Raw genomic sequence first — 21,553 nt, 5'->3', positions numbered from 1 at the left:
TCATCATCATGGAATGGCTGCAGCAACCCTTGGCATTGATAAGCTTATAGGAGCATCAAGAGACAGGGAAGAGTACTAACGTTCCAGCAAGTGGTTTTATAAGAAAGGAGCAGCATTTCCAATGCTGACTCCTAGTACACTTCTCTCCCTTTCCATTCCCTAGAATTGGAATGCCTACCAGTGCCTAAGTGGGTACTGGCAACCAGGAATAAATCACAGGGATTAGCATACAGTGCTCTGCCAAAGCTGGGGTGAAAAATTACCCCAGGAAGCATAAAGTAACAAAATGGGGCAAGGGTGAATGAAAGTGAGTGGAGGACGAAGGTAGAGTTTGACTTGCCAGTGGCACCATGTAGTTGTGCATGCAGGTGATATGGAAGAAAGGATTCTAAGTTTCCATCCACTTGTGTCATCTTTCCAGTCACTGCATGCAAGAGAGCTATTTTTATGTGAGCAAACTGACAGAAATTTTTACACGTTGCCAGGATTTAAAGTTCATGTCTTATGGATATCTAATTGGCTCGTTCGTTATAGAACAAAACTAAAGTAGTTGGAATTGGTCTCTTCTATAGGTCAAAAAAAAATCACATTCCACAGGGACACAACTGTCAGACTCCATCTTTTTTAGTATAAACTATATGTAGGCTTTGTAATAAATAATGATGAAACTTTATAATTTGGGGATTTTTTTTTCCTGTTAGAGTTTGTTTCTTTTCTTTCTCTGAAACAAAGAGTCTCATGTAGCTCACACTTGCCTCTTTACCTACATAGCCAAGGATGACATTAAATTTCTGATCATCCATTCCCAAGTACTTGTATTGCAGGGTATGTGTCAACACCTCTGGTTTTATACCTGCTAGAGATCAAACCCAGGGCTTCATGAATGCAAGCCAGACACTTCATCAACTAAGCTGTCTCTCCAAACCCTATGCCTGGATAGCATTCTCTCAAGTTAACAGTGCAAGGTGTTTTTGAGATGAGTGTGATATTTCTAATTTATATTCACCTACCTTCTTCTTTTCTTTTAAAATCCAGCAGAGAAATAAAGCCAAAAGAAATGATTTAATAAAAGCCCCTTTTTCTAGTTTGATGATTATAAACTTTTCTCTCTGAAAACTGTCTAGGTAGAAAAAGTAATAGGTGTCATCATCATCCCTGTAAGGGTCAGGGGATAAAAGCTATAAATTAAGAAGCTTAAAAGAATAGGTTATCTCTCAGATTTAGAAAGGACAGCAACAAGTCTGCTCCCTTAGGGTACATGCTCATGACATATTTGTCATTTCTGCTGCTTCTGCTATTGTTGTTGTTTTAAAATCCCATTTGATTAACTCATAGAACTTAAATATGAAAAAATACCAGGTAGTAAAAGACCTTCAAGGGCTGGGGATTTAGCTCAGTGGTAGAGCGCTTACCTAGGAAGTGCAAGGCCCTGGGTTCGGTCCCCAGCTCCGAAAAAAAGAACCAAAAAAAAAAAAAAAGACCTTCAAGGGTGATCATGACCACTTTTTGAAGCAAGGAGTAATTACATTTTAACTGAATAAGGAGACATGTTTAATAAATCAAATATCTTAACAATTTTTCTTAAATAGGAAAAAACTTGCTTTGAGATGCAAGAATCCGTGGGAGTTATTTGTCTCTCTTAAATATCACAACGAGAAATTTTAGAACTAATTGCCCTGACAAAATAATTTACACAAAACAGAAGAGGATTTCTTTTCTTAGTGTTTAATTGAGTTACAAGTATGCTGACCTCTGATAGTTGAGTCTCATTACAGCAGAGAGAGACTAACAGAATGTTCTGATGTTGTGACCACAGTTTTGTTAATTTTACCACCTCTTCAGCCTGTAAACTAACAAGATTAGTACATTTTACAAGTACTTTGGGGAGCATGCCCTCTAAGAAGAGGCATCTCTATTGCTTAAGAACACCATAAAACATTTCCTTTTCCAGGGAAATGGAGGTATTTTGAAAACAGATTCTGGAAATATGAGTCCACATGGTGCCGTGAGAATGAAGAAACACAGATTAATTCAGTGGGATTGGTGCCAAGAGAAATGACATGATGCCCACATCCCTACACAACTTCTTCTGTGTAAAGTATAATTAGTGGAAAATCTTCTGGAGATAAGATGATAGAAAAATACATGTTTCCAGAATTGTGTGAAATAACCAACAATCAATAACACAAAATGTGTCTTGATGATGACAGACCTGTGTGCATATAAACATGCACAATTAATTGACAGCCAATGTTGGATAAATGATAGGGCTATGTTGGACTTGAATCATTTTTTCATATTTTTAGTGAAGTCTGTTTTTCTTTCCCAGAATTTTTATTTTCACTCTCTATAACTCTGCTTTCCTCTGATGGAGCTATTATTCCACTCTGGAATCTGTAATGTTTGCTCACCAGTAGAACTTTTACCCAATAATGCAGCAGTTCTCAACCTGTAGGTCTTGTCCCTTGTGGGCATTGAACAACCCTTTCAAAGGGGTCGCATATCAGATACCCTGCATGTCAGATACTCACACTACAATACATAACAGTAGCAAACTTACAGTTATGAAAATAACAATGAATATAATTTATGGTTGTGAGTCAACACAACATGAGGAAGAAAATTAAAGGGTCATAGCACTAGGATGGTTGAAAACGTCTGCAATAATGTGTTTTTGCCAAAAATAAAACATTCAGAGGGTGGGAGAGTCAGAAAGAAAGGATTTCTGTAGTCATCATATGAATTATTGAGGAAAACACCAACACAATTCAAAGGGTCCTGAGAAGAGCAACTTTATCCCTTGAGAACTGAACTAAATATTAGCTTTTGAAAGCATAGTTGGGGTCAGCCTTTGCTCATCTGTACTAACACCTAGTAAAATGTTCACAAAGGCATTTATTTGTTTGGTTTTAGTCAGTTTTTCCCAGATCTATCTCTAACACTTAACTCATGAGTCCCCCGAAGGAGCAGATAATGCCTGCCCATCTAGCTTTAAAACACATCACTTAGTTTACCCCACAATGTGTGATTAATCACTGTTGGGTGGACAGATGGATGGGCAATTGGAAAGATTGATGATGAATCTTCTTTCTAGAAAGAAGATGATACGTTAGCAGATAAGTGTTAAAATATAAATAATATTCCCAAGCCAAGGAGAATAGTCATGTGCTATGATAAAATAAGCCTGGAGAAAATAAAATAAATTTTGTGTTAGAATAGAAAAGACAACTCTATGCTAGTTCTTTTCCTAAATATCTAGACTTTACCCCATGCCATCTCTTGTAGCACAGAATTGCAGTGGTCTCATAGATTTCCCATCCATAGGCAGATACTTCCTTTCACTGCTAGGGATGCTCTCATTCCATTTCTTTGAATGGACTTTAGATACAGAACAGGAACTCAATGTAGAAAGGCCAGTTTGGAATTCATTATAAAGTCTCATTTTTCTGGTTTTGATTGGGGTTTTGGCTGCCCTGCTCTCATTAGACCCTATCTGTTTTCCGGTGTGAACTTACCAGGCAAATTTAACTTGCATGGATAAGGTTAATCATCATCAAACAGCAGATGTTGAGCAAGGATACAATACATAGTTCCCTAGAGGAAGAGACCAATAGTAATAAAATTACATCTTTAACAATACTCCAGATCCAAACTAGAAATAAAATAGAGAACTTAGCCTTTCCCTTACCTTAGTTTTTAGAGGTTGACAGCCCGCAGAGAAGAAATAATTTTCACTTTAGTTAGAAATAAAATAGTGTAAAAATTTATTTTGAGACAGATCTTACCATGATTACCAAACTGGCCTCAAAGACGCAGATCTTTACCTGCCTCTGATTCCCTAGTTCTGGAACTAAAGGTGGGCATGACCACACTCAGCCTGTATTGGACATTTCTATAATGAATTCATAGAGTGTAACTTGCTTGATATATATATATATATATATATATATATATATATATATATATATATATATCTTATGTATATTTAAGGAAATATTTTAGTTTATCAGCATAAGTATGAGACATTTACAAATAAAATTGTGTAGAAATAGGAGTTCTCATATATGGATAAAAAATATAAGGTTTGAATAATTTATACAGAAATGGATTTAGAGATACCACGATTCTAAGATGACTTAATCAACCACCTATGGAACCATCACCAAAGTCATAAAAATAAAACTGACTGAGACTCTAAGCTGGCTACTTCCTCTTAAGCAAGTATGCTCCACCACAATGGCAGGCATATCTGCTATTTTGTGTTTTCTGTCAGTTTGGACATGTGCTTTTCTTCAGATCAGGGAGATGGCAAGAGTAGATCATTTCCACAGTTTCAACCAGGTCAGAAACCATGACTCTGTGAGTCATTTCCCTTCGTGCCACAAATTTGAGTTTCAGATTCAATGAAACTCCTCAAGAAGCAGCCCAGGCTTCTATTTTCTTACATTCGACAAATGAATTTTCAACCTTTATTCAAATAGAGTTGGTACAAAGAAGAGTGGCTTTTAAAGGTCATTTTGAATTGTTGAATAATTTTAGATGTGCTGTAAAATTACAAGAATGATACAGCATTTCTTTGTAAGCCTCTCCATGTTTCCCCTAATAACGTATTATACTATCCTTGATGTACCGTCATCAACAAAATGATAGACTTGTTTCATATTTTATCAACTTCCTGCTAATGTCCTCACTTTGTTTCAGGATCTCTTCCAGGACACTGTGTTATATTGAGTTGGACATCTTTTCCTTTCTTCTTTTGAAAAAATAAATTCCCAGTCTATATAGGTTCTATAGATAGTATGACTTGTTTAAAAAGAAAGAACATTGGTATCTTCCCTGGAAGCTGAGTACCATTCATTCATGCTGACACCCATGCTTTCACATGTCATCTTACCACCCAAGTAAGAAAGAAAACCTTCCATATGGGGAAACAGAAAGCGGTTTACTCCAAGGACTCATTCTAATCCTAAAAATCTATAGCCTCGAACATTTGGTACAATGATTACTAACTATAGACATACTCTCATCCTTTTATAAATTGAAGGAAATAGCTCTTCTTTCTAAAATCTAATCCAGTATTTAAAATCTTATTAACTGCTGTGAGAGAGAGACCCAACCGCCTGGTCAGGTGGGCACTCCTGAGGCTGCAGAGCGGAAGAGACCACCACCACTGCTCACCCCTGCCCACATCCCTGGCCCAAGAGGAAACTGTATAAGGCCTCTGGGCTCCCGTGGGGGAGGGCCCAGGAGCGGCAGGACCCCTGCCTGAGACACCGCCGGAACCTGAAGGAAACAGACCGGATAAACAGTTCTCTGCACCCAAATCCCGTGGGAGGGAGAGCTAAACCTTCAGAGAGGCAGACAAGCAGGGGAAACCAGAAGAGACTGCTCTCTGCACACACATCTCGGACGCCAGAGGAAAAAGCCAAAGACCATCTGGAACCCTGGTGGACTGAAGCTCCCAGAAGGGGCGGCACAGGTATTCCTGGTTGCTGCCGCCGCAGAGAGCCCGTGGGCAGCACCCCACGAGCGAACTTGAGCCTCGGGACCACAGGTAAGACCAACTTTTCTGCTGCAAGAAAGCTGCCTGGTGAGCTTGGGACACACGGAAGCAGAATTCCTCTAGGACCGGGCACATTCTGTGTTTACCGGAAGTCCCACACACGCGGATCCCGGCCCGCAGCAGCTCTCTGCTCCCAGACCCTGTGAGAGAGAGACCCAACCGCCTGGTCAGGTGGGCACTCCTGAGGCTGCAGAGCGGAAGAGACCACCAACACTGCTCACCCCTGCCCACATCCCTGGCCCAAAAGGAAACTGTATAAGGCCTCTGGGCTCCCGTGGGGGAGGGCCCAGGAGTGGCAGGACCCCTGCCTGAGACACTGCCGGAACCTGAAGGAAACAGACCGGATAAACAGTTCTCTGCACCCAAATCCCGTGGGAGGGAGAGCTAAACCTTCAGAGAGGCAGACAAGCCTGGGAAACCAGAAGAGACTGCTCTCTATACACACATCTCGGACGCCAGAGGAAAACACCAAAGGCCATCTGGAACCCTGGTGGACTGAAGCTCCCAGAAGGGGCGGCACAGGTATTCCTGGTTGCTGCCGCCGCAGAGAGCCCGTGGGCAGCACCCCACGAGCGAACTTGAGCCTCGGGACCACAGGTAAGACCAACTTTTCTGCTGCAAGAAAGCTGCCTGGTGAACTCAAGACACAGGCCCACAGGAACAGCTGAAGACCTGTACAGAGGAAAAACTACACGCCCGAAAGCAGAACACTCTGACCCCATAACTGACTGAAAGAGAGGAAAACAGGTCTACAGCACTCCTGACACACAGGCTTATAGGACAGTCTAGCCACTGTCAGAAATAGCAGAACAAAGTAACACTATAGATAATCTGATGGCAGAGGCAAGTGCAGGAACCCAAGCAACAGAAACCAAGACTACTTGGCATCATCGGAGCCCAATTCTCCCACCAAAACAAACATGGAATATCCAAACACACCAGAAAAGCAAGATCTAGTTTCAAAATCATATTTGATCATGATGCTGGAGGACTTCAAGAAAGATGTGAAGAACTCCCTTAGGGAAACACAGGAAAACATTAATAAACAAGTAGAAGCCTACAGAGAGGAATTGCAAAAATCCCTGAAAGAATTCCAGGAAAACACAATCAAACAGTTGAAGGAATTAAAAATGGAAATAGAAGCAATCAAGAAAGAACATGTGGAAACAACCCTGGATATAGAAAACCAAAAGAAGAGACAAGGAGCTGTAGATACAAGCTTCACCAACAGAATACAAGAGATGGAAGAGAGAATCTCAGGAGCAAAAGATTCCATAGAAATCATTGACTCAACTGTCAAAGATAATGTAAAGCGGAAAAAGCTACTGGTCCAAAACATACAGGAAATCCAGGACTCAATGAGAAGATCAAACCTAAGGATAATAGGTATAGAAGAGAGTGAAGACTCCCAGCTCAAAGGACCAGTAAATATCTTCAACAAAATCATAGAAGAAAACTTCCCTAACCTAAAAAAAGAGATACCCATAGGCATACAAGAAGCCTACAGAACTCCAATTAGATTGGACCAGAAAAGAAACACCTCCCGTCACATAATAGTCAAAACACCAAACGCACAAAATAAAGAAAGAATATTAAAAGCAGTAAGGGAAAAAGGTCAAGTAACATATAAAGACAGACCTATCAGAATCACACCAGACTTCTCGACAGAAACTATGAAGGCCAGAAGATCCTGGACTGATGTCATACAGACCCTAAGAGAACACAAATGCCAGCCCAGGTTACTGTATCGTTCAAAATTAACATAGATGGAGAAACCAAGATATTCCATGACAAAACCAAATTTACACAATATCTTTCTACAAATCCAGCACTACAAAGGATAATAAATGGTAAAGCCCAACATAAGGAGGCAAGCTATAAACTAGAAGAAGCAAGAAACTAATCGTCTTGGCAACAAAATAAAGAGAATGAAAGCACACAATCATAACCTCACATCCAAATATGAATATAACGGGAAGCAATAATCACTATTCCTTAATATCTCTCAACATGAATGGCCTCAACTCCCCAATAAAAAGACATAGATTAACAAACTGGATACGCAACGAGGACCCTGCATTCTGCTGCCTACAGGAAACACACCGCAGAGACAACGACAGACATTACCTCAGAGTGAAAGGCTGGAAAACAATTTTCCAAGCAAATGGTCAGAAGAAGCAAACTGGAGTAGCCATTGTAATATCAAATAAAATCAATTTTCAATTAAAAGTCATCAAAAAAGATAAGGAAGGACACTTCATATTCATCAAAGGAAAAACCCACCAAGATGAACTCTCAATCCTGAATATCTATGCCCCAAATACAAGGGTACCTACATATGTAAAAGAAACCTTACTAAAGCTCAAAACACACATTGCACCTCACACAATAATAGTGGGAGATTTCAATACCCCACTCTCATCAATGGACAGATCATGGAAACAGAAATTGAACAGAGATGTAGACAGACTAAGAGAAGTCATGAGCCAAATGGACTTAACGGATATTTATAGAACATTCTATCCTAAAGCAAAAGGATATACCTTCTTCTCAGCTCCTCATGGTACTTTCTCCAAAATTGACCATATAATTGGTCAAAAAACGGGCCTCAACAGGTACAGAAAGATAGAAATAATCCCATGCGTGCTATCGGACCACCACGGCCTAAAACTGGTCTTCAATAACAATAAGGGAAGAATGCCCACATATACTTGGAAATTGAACAATGCTCTACTCAATGATAACCTGGTCAAGGAAGAAATAAAGAAAGAAATTAAAAACTTTTTAGAATTTAATGAAAATGAAGGTACAACATACCCAAACTTATGGGACACAATGAAAGCTGTGCTAAGAGGAAAACTCATAGTGCTGAGTGCCTGCAGAAAGAAACAGGAAAGAGCATATGTCAGCAGCTTGACAGCACACCTAAAAGCTCTAGAACAAAAAGAAGCAAATACACCCAGGAGGAGTAGAAGGCAGGAAATAATCAAACTCAGAGTGGAAATCAACCAAGTAGAAACAAAAAGGACCATAGAAAGAATCAACAGAACCAAAAGTTGGTTCTTTGAGAAAATCAACAAGATAGATAAACCCTTAGCCAGACGAACGAGAGGACACAGAGAGTGCGTCCAAATTAACAAAATCAGAAATGAAAAGGGAGACATAACAACAGATTTAGAGGAAATTCAAAAAAACCATCAGATCTTACTATAAAAACCTATATTCAACAAAACTTGAAAGTCTTCAGGAAATGGAAAATTTCCTAGACAGATACCAGGTACCGAAGTTAAATCAGGAACAGATAAACCAGTTAAACAACCCCGTAACTCCTAAGGAAATAGAAGCAGTCATTAAAGGTCTCCCAACCAAAAAGAGCCCAGGTCCAGACGGGTTTAGTGTAGAATTCTACCAAACCTTCAGATAAGACCTCATACCAATATTATCCAAACTATTCCACAAAATTGAAACAGATGGATCACTACCGAATACCTTCTACGAAGCCACAATTACTCTTATACCTAAACCACACAAAGACACAACAAAGAAAGAGAACTTCAGACCAATTTCCCTTATGAATATCGACGCAAAAATACTCAACAAAATTCTGGCAAACTGAATCCAAGAGCACATCAAAACAATCATCCACCATGACCAAGTAGGCTTCATCCCAGGCATGCAGGGATGGTTTAATATACGGAAAACCATCAACGTGATCCATTATATAAACAAACTGAAAGAACAAAACCACATGATCATTTCATTAGACGCTGAGAAAGCATTTGACAAAATTCAACACCCCTTCATGTTAAAAGTCCTGGAAAGAATAGGAATTCAAGGCCCCTACCTGAACATAGTAAAAGCCATATACAGCAAACCAGTTGCTAACATTAAACTAAATGGAGAGAAACTCGAAGCAATCCCACTAAAATCAGGGACTAGACAAGGCTGCCCACTCTCTCCCTACTTATTCAATATAGTTCCTGAAGTTCTAGCCAGAGCAATCAGACAACAAAAGGAGGTCAAGGAGATACAGATCGGAAAAGAAGAAGTCAAAATATCACTGTTTGCAGATGATATGATAGTGTATTTAAGTGATCCCAAAAGTTCCACCAGAGAACTACTAAAGCTGATAAACAACTTCAGCAAAGTGGCTGGGTATAAAATTAACTCAAATAAATCAGTAGCCTTCCTCTACACAAAAGAGAAACAAGCCGAGAAAGAAATTAGGGAAACGACACCCTTCATAATAGACCCAAATAATATAAAGTACCTCGGTGTGACTTTAACCAAGCAAGTAAAAGATCTGTACAATAAGAACTTCAAGGCACTGAAGAAGGAAATTAAAGAAGACCTCAGAAGATGGAAAGATCTCCCATGCTCATGGATTGGCAGGATTAATATAGTAAAAATGGCCATTTTACCAAAAGCAATCTACAGATTCAATGCAATCCCCATCAGAATACCAATCCAATTCTTCAAAGAGTTAGACAGAACGATTTGCAAATTCATCTGGGATAACAAAAAACCCAGGATAGCTAAAGCTATCCTCAACAATAAAAGGACTTCAGGGGGAATCACTATCCCTGAACTCAAGCAGTATTACAGAGCAATAGTGATAAAAACTGCATGGTATTGGTACAGAGACAGACAGATAGACCAATGGAATAGAATTGAAGACCCAGAAATGAACCCACACACCTATGGTCACTTGATTTTTGACAAAGGAGCCAAAACCATCCAATGGAAAAAAGATAGCATTTTCAGCACATGGTGCTGGTTCAACTGGAGGTCAACATGTAGAAGAATGCAGATCGATCCATGCTTATCACCCTGTACAAAGCTTAAGTCCAAGTGGATCAAGGACCTCCACATCAAACCAGACACACTCAAACTATTAGAAGAAAAACTAGGGAAGCATCTGGAACACATGGGCACTGGAAAAAATTTCCTGAACAAAACACCAATGGCTTATGCTCTAAGATCAAGAATCGACAAATGGGATCTCATAAAACTGCAAAGCTTCTGTAAGGCAAAGGACACTGTGGTTAGGACAAAACGGCAACCAACAGATTGGGAAAAGATCTTTACCAATCCTACAACAGATAGAGGCCTTATATCCAAAATATACAAAGAACTTAAGAAGTTAGACCGCAGGGAAACAAATAACCCTATTAAAAAATGGGGTTCAGAGCTAAACAAAGAATTCACAGCTGAGGAATGCCGAATGGCTGAGAAACACCTAAAGAAATGTTCAACATCTTTAGTCATAAGGGAAATGCAAATCAAAACAACCCTGAGATTTCACCTCACACCAGTGAGAATGGCTAAGATCAAAAACTCAGGTGACAGCAGATGCTGGCGAGGATGTGGAGAAAGAGGAACACTCCTCCATTGTTGGTGGGATTGCAGACTGGTAAAACCATTCTGGAAATCAGTCTGGAGGTTCCTCAGAAAATTGGACATTGAACTGCCTGAGGATCCAGCTATACCTCTCTTGGGCATATACCCAAAAGATGCCCCAACATATAAAAAAGACACGTGCTCCACTATGTTCATTGCAGCCTTATTTATAATAGCCAGAAGCTGGAAAGAACCCAGATGCCCTTCAACAGAGGAATGGATACAGAAAATGTGGTACATCTACACAATGGAATATTACTCAGCTATCAAAAACAACGAGTTTATGAAATTCGTAGGCAAATGGTTGGAACTGGAAAACATCATCCTGAGTGAGCTAACCCAATCACAGAAAGACATACATGGTATGCACTCATTGATAAGTGGCTATTAGCCCAAATGCTTGAATTACCCTAGATGCCTAGAACAAATGAAACTCAAGACGGATGATCAAAATGTGAATGCTTCACTCCTTCTTTAAAATGGGAACAAGAATACCCTTGGCAGGGAAGAGAGAGGCAAAGATTAAAACAGAGACTGAAGGAACACCCATTCAGAGTCTGCCCCACATGTGGCCCATACATATATAGCCACCCAATTAGACAAGATGGATGAAGCAAAGAAGTGCAGACCGACAGGAGCCGGATGTAGATCGCTCCTGAGAGACACAGCCAGAATACAGCAAATACAGAGGCCAATGCCAGCAGCAAACCACTGAACAGAGAATAGGACCGCCGTTGAAGGAATCAGAGAAAGAACTGGAAGAGCTTGAAGGGGCTCGAGACCCCAAAGGTACAACAATGCCAAGCAACCAGAGCTTCCAGGGACTAAGCCCCTACCCAAAGACTATACATGGACTGACCCTGGACTCTGACCTCATAGGTAGCAATGCATATCCTAGTAAGAGCAGCAGTGAAAGGGGAAGCCCTGGGTCCTGCTAAGACTGAACCCCCAGTGAACTAGACTGGTGGGGGGAGGGCGGCAATGGGGGGAGGGTTGGGAGGGGAACACCCATAATGTAGGGGAGGGGGGGATGTTTGCCCAGATACCAGGAAAGGGAATAACACTTGAAATGTATATAAGAAATACTCAAGTTAATAAAAAAAATCTTATTAACTTGTAAACATTTTGATACTGTTCTGTCTAAAACACAAGTGTAGAGACTGGTTATAAATTGGGAAGAAAGATGCAAAGGCTTTACTCACATGGCTTGTGCCCATTGCTGCATGCTTTACATAGAGTTACACAGAAAGCACTGGTTCTCAAACAGAGATTTTGTTTCCTGTGGATATTTGGTAATGCCCAGAAATATCATTGGTAGTGGCAACAGAATATAAGTGGATGCTCTGACACCTAGGAAATTAAGGCAAGGTATATGGCTATGTAGCCTAAAATGTACAGAGTAATTGACATAATAAATAATTATGTAGCTTCATGTATCTCTAGTACCCAGATTGAGAACTCGTGGTCTAGATTAGGTGTTGTTTGTAAAGGGCTAATTATCCTACCATCCACAAGTCTCTTTATAAATTTTCCCTCACTTTTTTTCCACTAAGTTCTCCACATTGCCTATGATTTCCTTTGGTTTTCTTTCTCTAAGAGTCTACTTTTCTGATTCTACTGAATAGTGGAGCAGCTGTGGCTGGGCAAAAGAGGAGGTGGGGCCAAAATCATCCTGCCAATTTTTTCTCAGCAGGTTATGATTTTAAGAATTGACCAAGCTAGAACCTCCCTTTCAGGCTCAAATGGGTTTACAAATTCCAATGCCTGTGAGATATTATCAATGGGTGTAGTAATGCAGGATCCAGTGCCTTTTCTGACTTAAGGTGAGTGAGAAAGCTGAGACTTCACACATCGAATTCTTCTGCCTTTCTTGAGAAGCTGAAACTCCAGATCTGTGTGGGAAATAGGCAAGACTTTACATCAGTTCTCAGCTATTATAAATCATTGTTCATTGATTTTCACCTGAGCAGTAGTGGACTGGATATGGCTGTTTTGTTCCTACTTGGGCTATATTCTTGTCTATGTCTCTGGTAGAAACAAAGGAGACCTTTGGCCCAGCAAACAGAACCTACTCATTCTTTGCATTCATTACAGCATTAAGTGTATGGAACCTCTTCTCTTGTGCTAGTTGGTTTTCATCACTGTTACTAAATATGCAAAGGGGGCTGGGAGATGGCTCAGCAGTTCAGAGAATCTGTTACTCATGCAGAGGACCCAGATTTAGTTCACACACTTGCCTGTTGGCTCAAAACTACATATAATCCCAAAGGATCATAGCCCTCTTCTGTGGGTGGACATCTGGAATGTACACAATATACATACATGCATTTCCTCTCTGATATACATGATTTGATCAATGATGTACACAGATCAATGAATAGTCAGTACTTACTGAATATTTTTTTATAATCTAAGCACGTGGTATCTACAACTTTATTCTACCCACACAGCATTTCTTTTTTTTTTTCTTTTTTTTCGGGGTTGGGGACCGAACCCAGGGCCTTGCACTTGCTAGGCAAGTGCTCTACCACTGAGCTAAATCCCCAACCCCCACACAGCATTTCTTAATGAAACCGATTATCTCTCCCATTTTATAAATAAGGAATCTGAGGTTTGGAGCGATTAAGTAATTTGTCAGTAGGAAGTGGAAAATTCAGAATCTCTATACAGAACTCTCTAGTGTCAAAGCTAGTACTCTCTCTCTACCTTTGCCTAGGTGGTCGGGGAAGAAAACATAGTGCCCAGCTGACAGGTGAGCCTGTGAGACTAGACATGTATACCCAAGGTAATAAAACATTAGGGAAAGAAGTGTGTGGGATGGAGAGGGGTGTATACAACAATCTTACCCTCTAAATGTTCATGAAGACTGACATAAGGAATTGCTGATGTGACACTAAAATGTGTATTTTATAATATAACCTAATATGCATTTACATTCAACCCACAGAAAATCTATTCATCTTATAGTTTCCAGAACTGAAAATCCAAGTTAAAGCACAAAGCTCCCCAAGTCAGAGAATGGAAAGGCAATTAGACTTAGATTCAAAGTCAGATTTCTGCACTTCCCAAAGAAGGCTTATGTTGAGGAATATGTTTAAGGACATATTGTCCTATGGATGCCCATAATGAGCAAAGAAGACAACCAGCCAGAAGGGTTGTGTGCATGGGATAAAGAAGTGGGAGAGGAGAATGGTTGAAAACAAACTCTAATGAAACATATGTATATGGACTTCATAGTGAAATCCATTAGTCTATGTGCTAACCTAAAAACTTATAAAATTCAAGTAAAAAATGAGAAAAGCCTGTGGCTTCTTGTCTTGGGCTCTGTGATAGAATACTAAATTGGCATATGAAAGGTCCTGGGTTCCATCCCTAGCACCACAGAAAAAATCTCTTAGGCTTTAATAGATGTATACTTTAGTTACTCTTTTCAGTCAATTGTTTAAATTGAAGAATTAAAGGATTTTTAGAAGGAAATTTTATTAATGGACCAAACATATTTGGTAATATGAACCAGCACTAAAGAAAGCATTACAAAATAAAGCCACTAGCAATCCTATTTGGAGAACAGATTAGAATCTTGTGTAGCTAGTGCATTTTATCATCTGTGTATATATAATAAGTCCCGATATTCTCTAGTAGCTAGATCAACTTTTAGACATTTACGATATGAACACATCAGGGAGGAAGCGATCAATGGCTCTTGGCTACATCACAACTGGTTTACATGATTTCCCCCTCATAGAAATCTCATGACTCCAGAGGTTAAAAATCCTACTATTTTCTTTTTGTGAGAAGAAAATGTTTGGGGGATAATTTTGGAAGGGAAAAGGTATTAAATGTGTCTACTCACAATATTGTCGTGTTCCTTCATTTCTTTAAAAGCTCTGCAAGGTAGAGGAGGAATTGGGAACAACTGCAATCCCAACAGGATCTCAGGAATGCTCATCGCATTCAGAGTGTTTATTCTGTTATTTCCTGCTGTCGGAGTATTGTTTTGTAAATTTTATTGGGTGGTAGCACTTTTTACTACATGTTTGAATATGTTCTGCAAGACAAAATTCTTAATCCACTTTGAACTGTACCCATGGATATGAACTCCATCTTTGCTATTTGAGCCCAGTGTGGATTCCTGATTCATACCCCCTCTGTGGTAAGCTGAATAATCACAAAACATGTTCTGGCAATGATAAATGCCAGTATTTGATGATGACATCTCAGGAATTTGATTGCAGCTGCCAAGCAATGTAAGTGGTATCTTTACTATTTGGTGAGTTAAGGAGAATATTAAGTACATTTGTTAAAGATATATATATATATACATATATATGTATATATATATATATATATATATGCTAAGTGAGACTATCCCCCTACTTACAGTAACACCTTTGAAACAACAGCAACATTCATCAATGAATGAATAATTAAATTATGGGATAGGCATACTGTAAAATAATATGAAAGCCCCAGGCAGAAAGTAGAACTGAATTTATGGACATGGATCAGGTTCTACATTAAGCATTTTATACACATTGTTTCATGAAATTCTCACAACACAACCATGCCATTCTTACTATTTACGTATGAGCATCGAGACTTATGCAAAATTCTGCAGGTTGTAAATGTGATGACAGTAGTTAGGCCTGAATTCTGTCAGCCACCAAATCTATTTCCTTTTCCAATTACACTATAATAGCTTATAAATGTCAATGCTGTATGTGTATATAGTTGATTCTGTCATGGAGATTTTGTTCAAGATGAACAGTGACTTGCATAAACCTGGAGAACAGGAAAAGCCTTATGTAATAGTAAAAACAAACACATCTGGAAGTCAAAGCTGAATTACATATGAAAGAGAACTGTTTATAACTCATCCCATGATTGAAAGAACATTTAAAAGGAATTTCAAGGCTGGTTACATGAGCTACAAATTGGGGATTTTTCAGATATTCTCAGTTTTTTCCTCTGTTTACAGTGTTGAATTCTATGAGTGAAGTAAGATGTCAACTATAATTGTAACATGAAAATCACTTGACTACTTACTTTTTTACAACTTCTTGTTCTTTCACTATTCACAGATGGACAAAAGAGAAAGAAATCTTTGAGAAAGAAACTGGATTCGCTAGGGAAGGAAAAGAACAAAGACAAAGGTAAGGCCAATGCATTTTGCAGGGAGCATGCTGATTGGATTGGTCTGAGATTTTGAATTGCATAGATTTATATGGTTGGGCTCCATTATGTCAACCCCATTTCCATAATGGAATGTCATTGAGACCTGTTCAAGTCTACTTTTCTGTGTTTGAGTATTTCTGTGCTGAACTGATGAGTTCAGCTGGTTTGAGTAGTTGGTAACTACAGCCAAGGTTGTGGTTCCAATTAATCTGTCCAATCAGCTATGCCTGAAGAGGACCTGGGTTGAGTAGCCATGGACAGCATGCCTAATACTAACCAGCTGTTTGGTAAATGTAGACAATTAAGCAGGACTAATTAAATGAGAAAGAGTTTGGATTCACGTACTATGACTACAGAAGAGAAACAATCTCCATCTCATGGCTTCACTGAAGCTAGGCCATTCTCAGCACTTTTGTTAGATCACAGAATGCTTGGTTTGGGTCCCATATGTTTTCGGCAATTACTAACTTTCATTATACTGATTTGTGTCCATTTCCATAGCTATTTAGGGAAAGGACACTTGAACCATTCTTTCAGACACATTTGTGGTCAATTTGAGTTTGCACTCTTTAGTTATAAAGGTCACCTGGACCCCATTACTACAGTCTATTATTTTATGACTTGTTCTTATAGTCTTATATGAACTGATTGTTAAATGGTATAATTGTGTAAACATATGTTCATTTTATGTTCCTCAATGAATGAATGTTGAATGAAGAAATGTTGTGTCTCACTTTGAAGTTCTCATCTATAGTGATTGCATTTGTGCTCATAGTGGAAAGCAATGGTTTTTAAAATAAATGCATTACAAATTGCATTTGATGAGCCTTACTTCTAAAATGGATACCAATCTATGCACACATAGCTTAAACGGTGCTTTAAAAGTTATGATATTTAGTTCTTGATATTTGGATACAAAGTATGATAAGGAATGGAAATCACTGCTTTGCTTCCCTTAGAGTGTGGTCTCTCTTCCTTAGTGCTAGGGACAATGCAGACTGGAAAAACATTGTGGCATATGTTGTATTATGTAGTGTAAGCTGTTTAGCAGCATCCTTGGTCTCTGCTAAGTGCCAGTAACACTTCCTGTAGCCAGACAGTTGGTGACTACAGCCAAGGTTGTGGTTCCAGTTAATCTGTCCAATCAGCTATGCCTAAAGAGAGAACCTGAGTTGAATAGCCGTAGACAGCATGCTACAGTCTGAACCTCAAGCTGGACAAAATGAGATAAAAGTGTTAGTGATCTACACTGTAGCTGCAAGATAAAATCATGTCTGTAACGACTAAGTATCCTATGGGCCAAGGGGTAGGGACGAAGCTCAGTGGTAGATGGAGCTCAGTAGTAGATGAAACTCAGTGGTAGAATACTTATCTGGCATGCACAAGACCAATCACTCTGTGCCCACAATTCACCAATATACAGACAAAAGAACACTTAATGGCCATTTTGCTGCAGCCGTGAATCTGAATATATTGAGATGTAAGGTTGTCTCAGACATGAGCTTATTTTTTCTTTTTAAAATTTCCAATATATAAATTCTAACATGAGAACTGTGATCATATTCCCAGAATACTCAGTGGGATGTGAACTACTTCAGCAGAATTTGCTTCTACAATAATGAAAGCAAAGAATGGGCTAGCTGCATAGTGATTGCTAACTTTTAATTGTATTTATTATATATTTGATGATTTATTGCCCTTATTTTCGTATTTTATCTTTTATAATTTCACAGGTATATATTATATTACATTATGATCATATTCATCGCCCTGATATTTTCTCACCCTATCCAATTGATCCCTCCTCCTTCCTAACTAGTCTTCTTCCTATGTCCATGTCTTTTATTTGTGCAATTCTTATGCAGGTATGCACAGATGCTATGTGTTCTTGTGTGAAATGGACATACCATATGCAGAAGACAGCATCTCACAAAATTATTTCCCAGCTTCAAAGATCTTATACTCTATCCACTCCATCTTCCTCAATGTCCCCTAGGTTTTAGAGGAACAATATAAATGACTTATAATGGCTTTAGTGTGGTGGTAAAATTTAAAAAGAGGTTTCTTTTATCCTGCACAAGATCAGGCACCATAGTGCCACATGGCATCTGTGGGATATTTTCATCTCAGTCAACAAAGTATTTCACCTGCTAAGCTTCATCCCATATCACACTGCCGATGGCTACTCTCTGAGCCCAGCAACAATCTCTCTACCCATCTAGTTCCCAATTACTCTACTTATCTAGTTCCCAATGCAGGTTGCCACCATGCTAGACATACACATCCCAATTCCGTGCTGGCCCAGTGTGTCCACCCACCACACACTCTCTCAAACTCAATTAAATCACCACATGAAAGAATGCACAACACAATAACCTCTGATCATTATAATTGATAAGATATAATTTGCTCCAAACAACATACAAAGCCCTGTACACATCCATTCCTTAAGAGTAATCATAGCAATCTGTAGATGTGCAGAGAGAAATCTTAACATCCACTGCCATGTTCTCTCTTGGCTGCTCTTCCTCTCCTTGCTCCAGTCTCCTTCTCCTCTAAAATTTTTCTCCTGACCATCCTTCCTTCTTGTCCAGTGACAGACCTCGTTCTGTCATGTACCTGTCTTCACCCGCATAATGACATCAGCCTACATTTCACCCTTTTGTCTAATAAAAAAACTTTTCTCTTAAATATAAGCTAAGCATAACTACTATCATTTTGTAAATTAGAGGCATAAAATATATCTAACACCCAGTCCAACATTTTATCAGTTAAACAGAATATTTAGCTTTCCATTCCAGCTTAAGAAAGGTTTAAAATCTATACGTTAGCCTGGCTAGTTTGTATACTATCTGATAACTATATAATTAAATATGTATTATCAAAGTTAAACAACCTAAGTAGGCTATGAGACTATAATCAGTCTTCAACCCTGTCAGAAATCTGAGAATAACCAAATATTTATAAATATAGGAAGTTTAATATGGCTTCCAGAACTGAGAGGTTGTAGAGATAAATATCCACTAGCACAGTCCTCTTTTAGGAACGTGTGAGCACAAGTCTTTAGCCTTCTGGCCCAAAATGAACTGACAGACTCTTGAAATGCAGAAATCTTGACGGGCTGATAATTCTGGTTTGGCAAAGATTATCAATCAACTGGTCTGCAAAATGTGTCCCTTTTGGACAGTATTAGTCTACAGATGACATAGGCAGTTTCTGCCCAGTGGCTGCCTAGCCACAAAGTTTTACCTCACCTAGAGGTACAGATATCTTTTTGTTTGATTCTCTTGAATTTGGTTTTTCAGGTGGTCTCCCTTATCAAATCTGATCCATATGACTATGGAAGGTATCCAGAGCCTAATCACCCTTTTGAAATACACAAAGTCAAACTCCTTTTTCCCAAAATACCATGTTCTTTAGTCTGTAACCAGAAAAGCTTGTATCTTGCACTCTCTCCCAGAGGAATAATGTAACCATAAAACTCAAAGTCACATCCATTATGAAGATTAAATATTTTTTAAGAAGGCAGTAAGTGGGGGTTGGGGATTTAGCTCAGTGGTAGAGCGCTTGCCTAGCGAGCGCAAGGCCCTGGGTTCGGTCCCCAGCTCCGGAAAAAAAAAAAAAGAAGAAGAAGGAAGTAAGCTAAACAATAGTGTATGAACCTGTTTAGGCTTTTTTAATCTGTCATGTCAGGAAATTAAACCGAAATTCCTGTGGAGCCCATGTTAAGAGAACCTGAGCTTCCTGTGGTGGTAAATATCAAAAATAACCACAAACCCTCACTAGCCAGCATCATCGAGCCATATGGCCTTTAGCAGGGTAATTCATAAAACAAATTAAACCCCTTCTATCCATTCTAATACCAATAAATAAACAACTTATCAAACCAGAACTTTAGCCCAAATATATATATATATTTGTATATATGTATACATATACATATTTGTATATATGTATATATGTATATATATATATATATATATATATATATATATATCTCAAGCTCTTTACCCAGAGCCTCAGATTTTTTATTAATAACTTCGATAATATATGCCTATAGTCACTCTGCCTGGTGTATAGACTTCTATTTTTAATAACCTTATTAACTTTTAAATATCACAACTCTCTACTTGGAGTCAGTGACTAATTTTCCCTAAGTTCCAAACTATGGGTGAAAATCCCCACATGATTCAGGTAAACTTTGTACTCTCTTCTAAAACCAAACTTAATCACCTTCCGAAATACCTGTCATTAAGAAGCAGGCAGCTTGTCTAACTAGGATTTTAACCCAAAATTCCCGTGGAGCCCAAGTTAGAAAGAATATGAATCTCCTGTAAGATTTTCTAAACAACATTTGTTTTAAAAGCAGATTTTAACCTCTAACTCTCTAAGCTGTCAGTCTTATCACAGCAGGGGACCTAGAGTCTGTGAGCAGACCACCCCCATTCTGTTCCTTTGTTTAAAGATCCCTTGCTTGGACCATCATGTGGCTCAACATGGTGCTGGCCCCCTCTTACTTAGAAAAATCAAACTTTCTCTCAACTCTTAGGCTTAGGAGTAGATTCTTGCCCAACACGTTGGTTCACCACTGTTGTGGTAAAACTAAATAAAAGGTTTCTTTTAACTGGCACTAGCAATTAGCTACAATAGAGCCATCCCCATTCATGGGGGGAGATATTCCAAAGACATTCCATCAATGACACGAGTTGTGGCTAATAGCAAAGCTATGTGCAGCATACTTTCCTGTGTATGCATGCATATCTATGGTAAAGTATATTTTTTAATTAGGCAGAGTAAAAGATTAACAAGAATAACCATTAATAAACTCCAATTACTAAAATGTACTATGATAGAAACCATTTAAAACACATGACTCTCTTACTTGGTGATTTTCCATTTAATTTTACTGTAGTTTGCAGTAGATAAATCAAACATTGAAAATTGAAGAAAATTATATGAAGAATTGATTATTGTTTCACTTTGCTTTACTGTAGGATAATGATTTTGATGTTGGGATTGACATACAATGAATATGTTAGGTGGCTCTTTAGAAAGTACCCTTTCAAACTATGATATGAAGCATGTATTTTTGTGTTTTTTGGGGTTTTTTTTTTGTTATTTTGGTTTTTTTTTTTTTTTTTGGCAGGGAGAGATTGTTGTTTGCATTCTCTAAGTGTGTGTGTGTGTGTGTGTGTGTGTGTGTGTGTGTGTGTGTGTGTAGATTCAGTAAAAGCTTGGTGGTATTCTGTATTGACATACAAGAGTCTCTTGGTGGTTCAAAAGAAAGGGCTCATCATCCTTCCTTCTAAAGAGAAGAATAGTAAGTTTAACTGTGTGGTTTGCTCTATGAGTCAGCTTTGGTGTTTAAAAACAAGGTATTCTAGAATTAACTGAAGAGTTACTCTATGACAGCTC

General features: G+C 38.7%; 1 protein-coding gene across 9 annotated transcripts in view; it reads left to right on the top strand.

Annotated features, from left to right (window-relative positions):
- The window catches only part of Arhgap6 (Rho GTPase activating protein 6), a 536,433-nt gene that overhangs the window by 459,053 nt on the left and 55,827 nt on the right, over nt 1–21,553 (top strand). For all 9 annotated transcript variants that reach the window (XR_005498297.2, XR_005498298.2, XM_017602284.3 and 6 more), the window contains exon 3: nt 16,045–16,116. Coding sequence is in view for 7 of the 9 variants with exons in the window: in XM_017602284.3 (XP_017457773.1) it covers nt 16,045–16,116 (72 nt within the window). In the remaining 2 variants the exon portion in view is untranslated. The remainder of the gene's footprint in view (nt 1–16,044; nt 16,117–21,553) is intronic.

This window comes from Rattus norvegicus, chromosome X (genome assembly GCF_036323735.1).
Source record: "Rattus norvegicus strain BN/NHsdMcwi chromosome X, GRCr8, whole genome shotgun sequence".
Classification (NCBI taxonomy): domain Eukaryota; kingdom Metazoa; phylum Chordata; class Mammalia; order Rodentia; family Muridae; genus Rattus; species Rattus norvegicus.
This window is presented reverse-complemented; position numbering and strand designations above follow the sequence as displayed.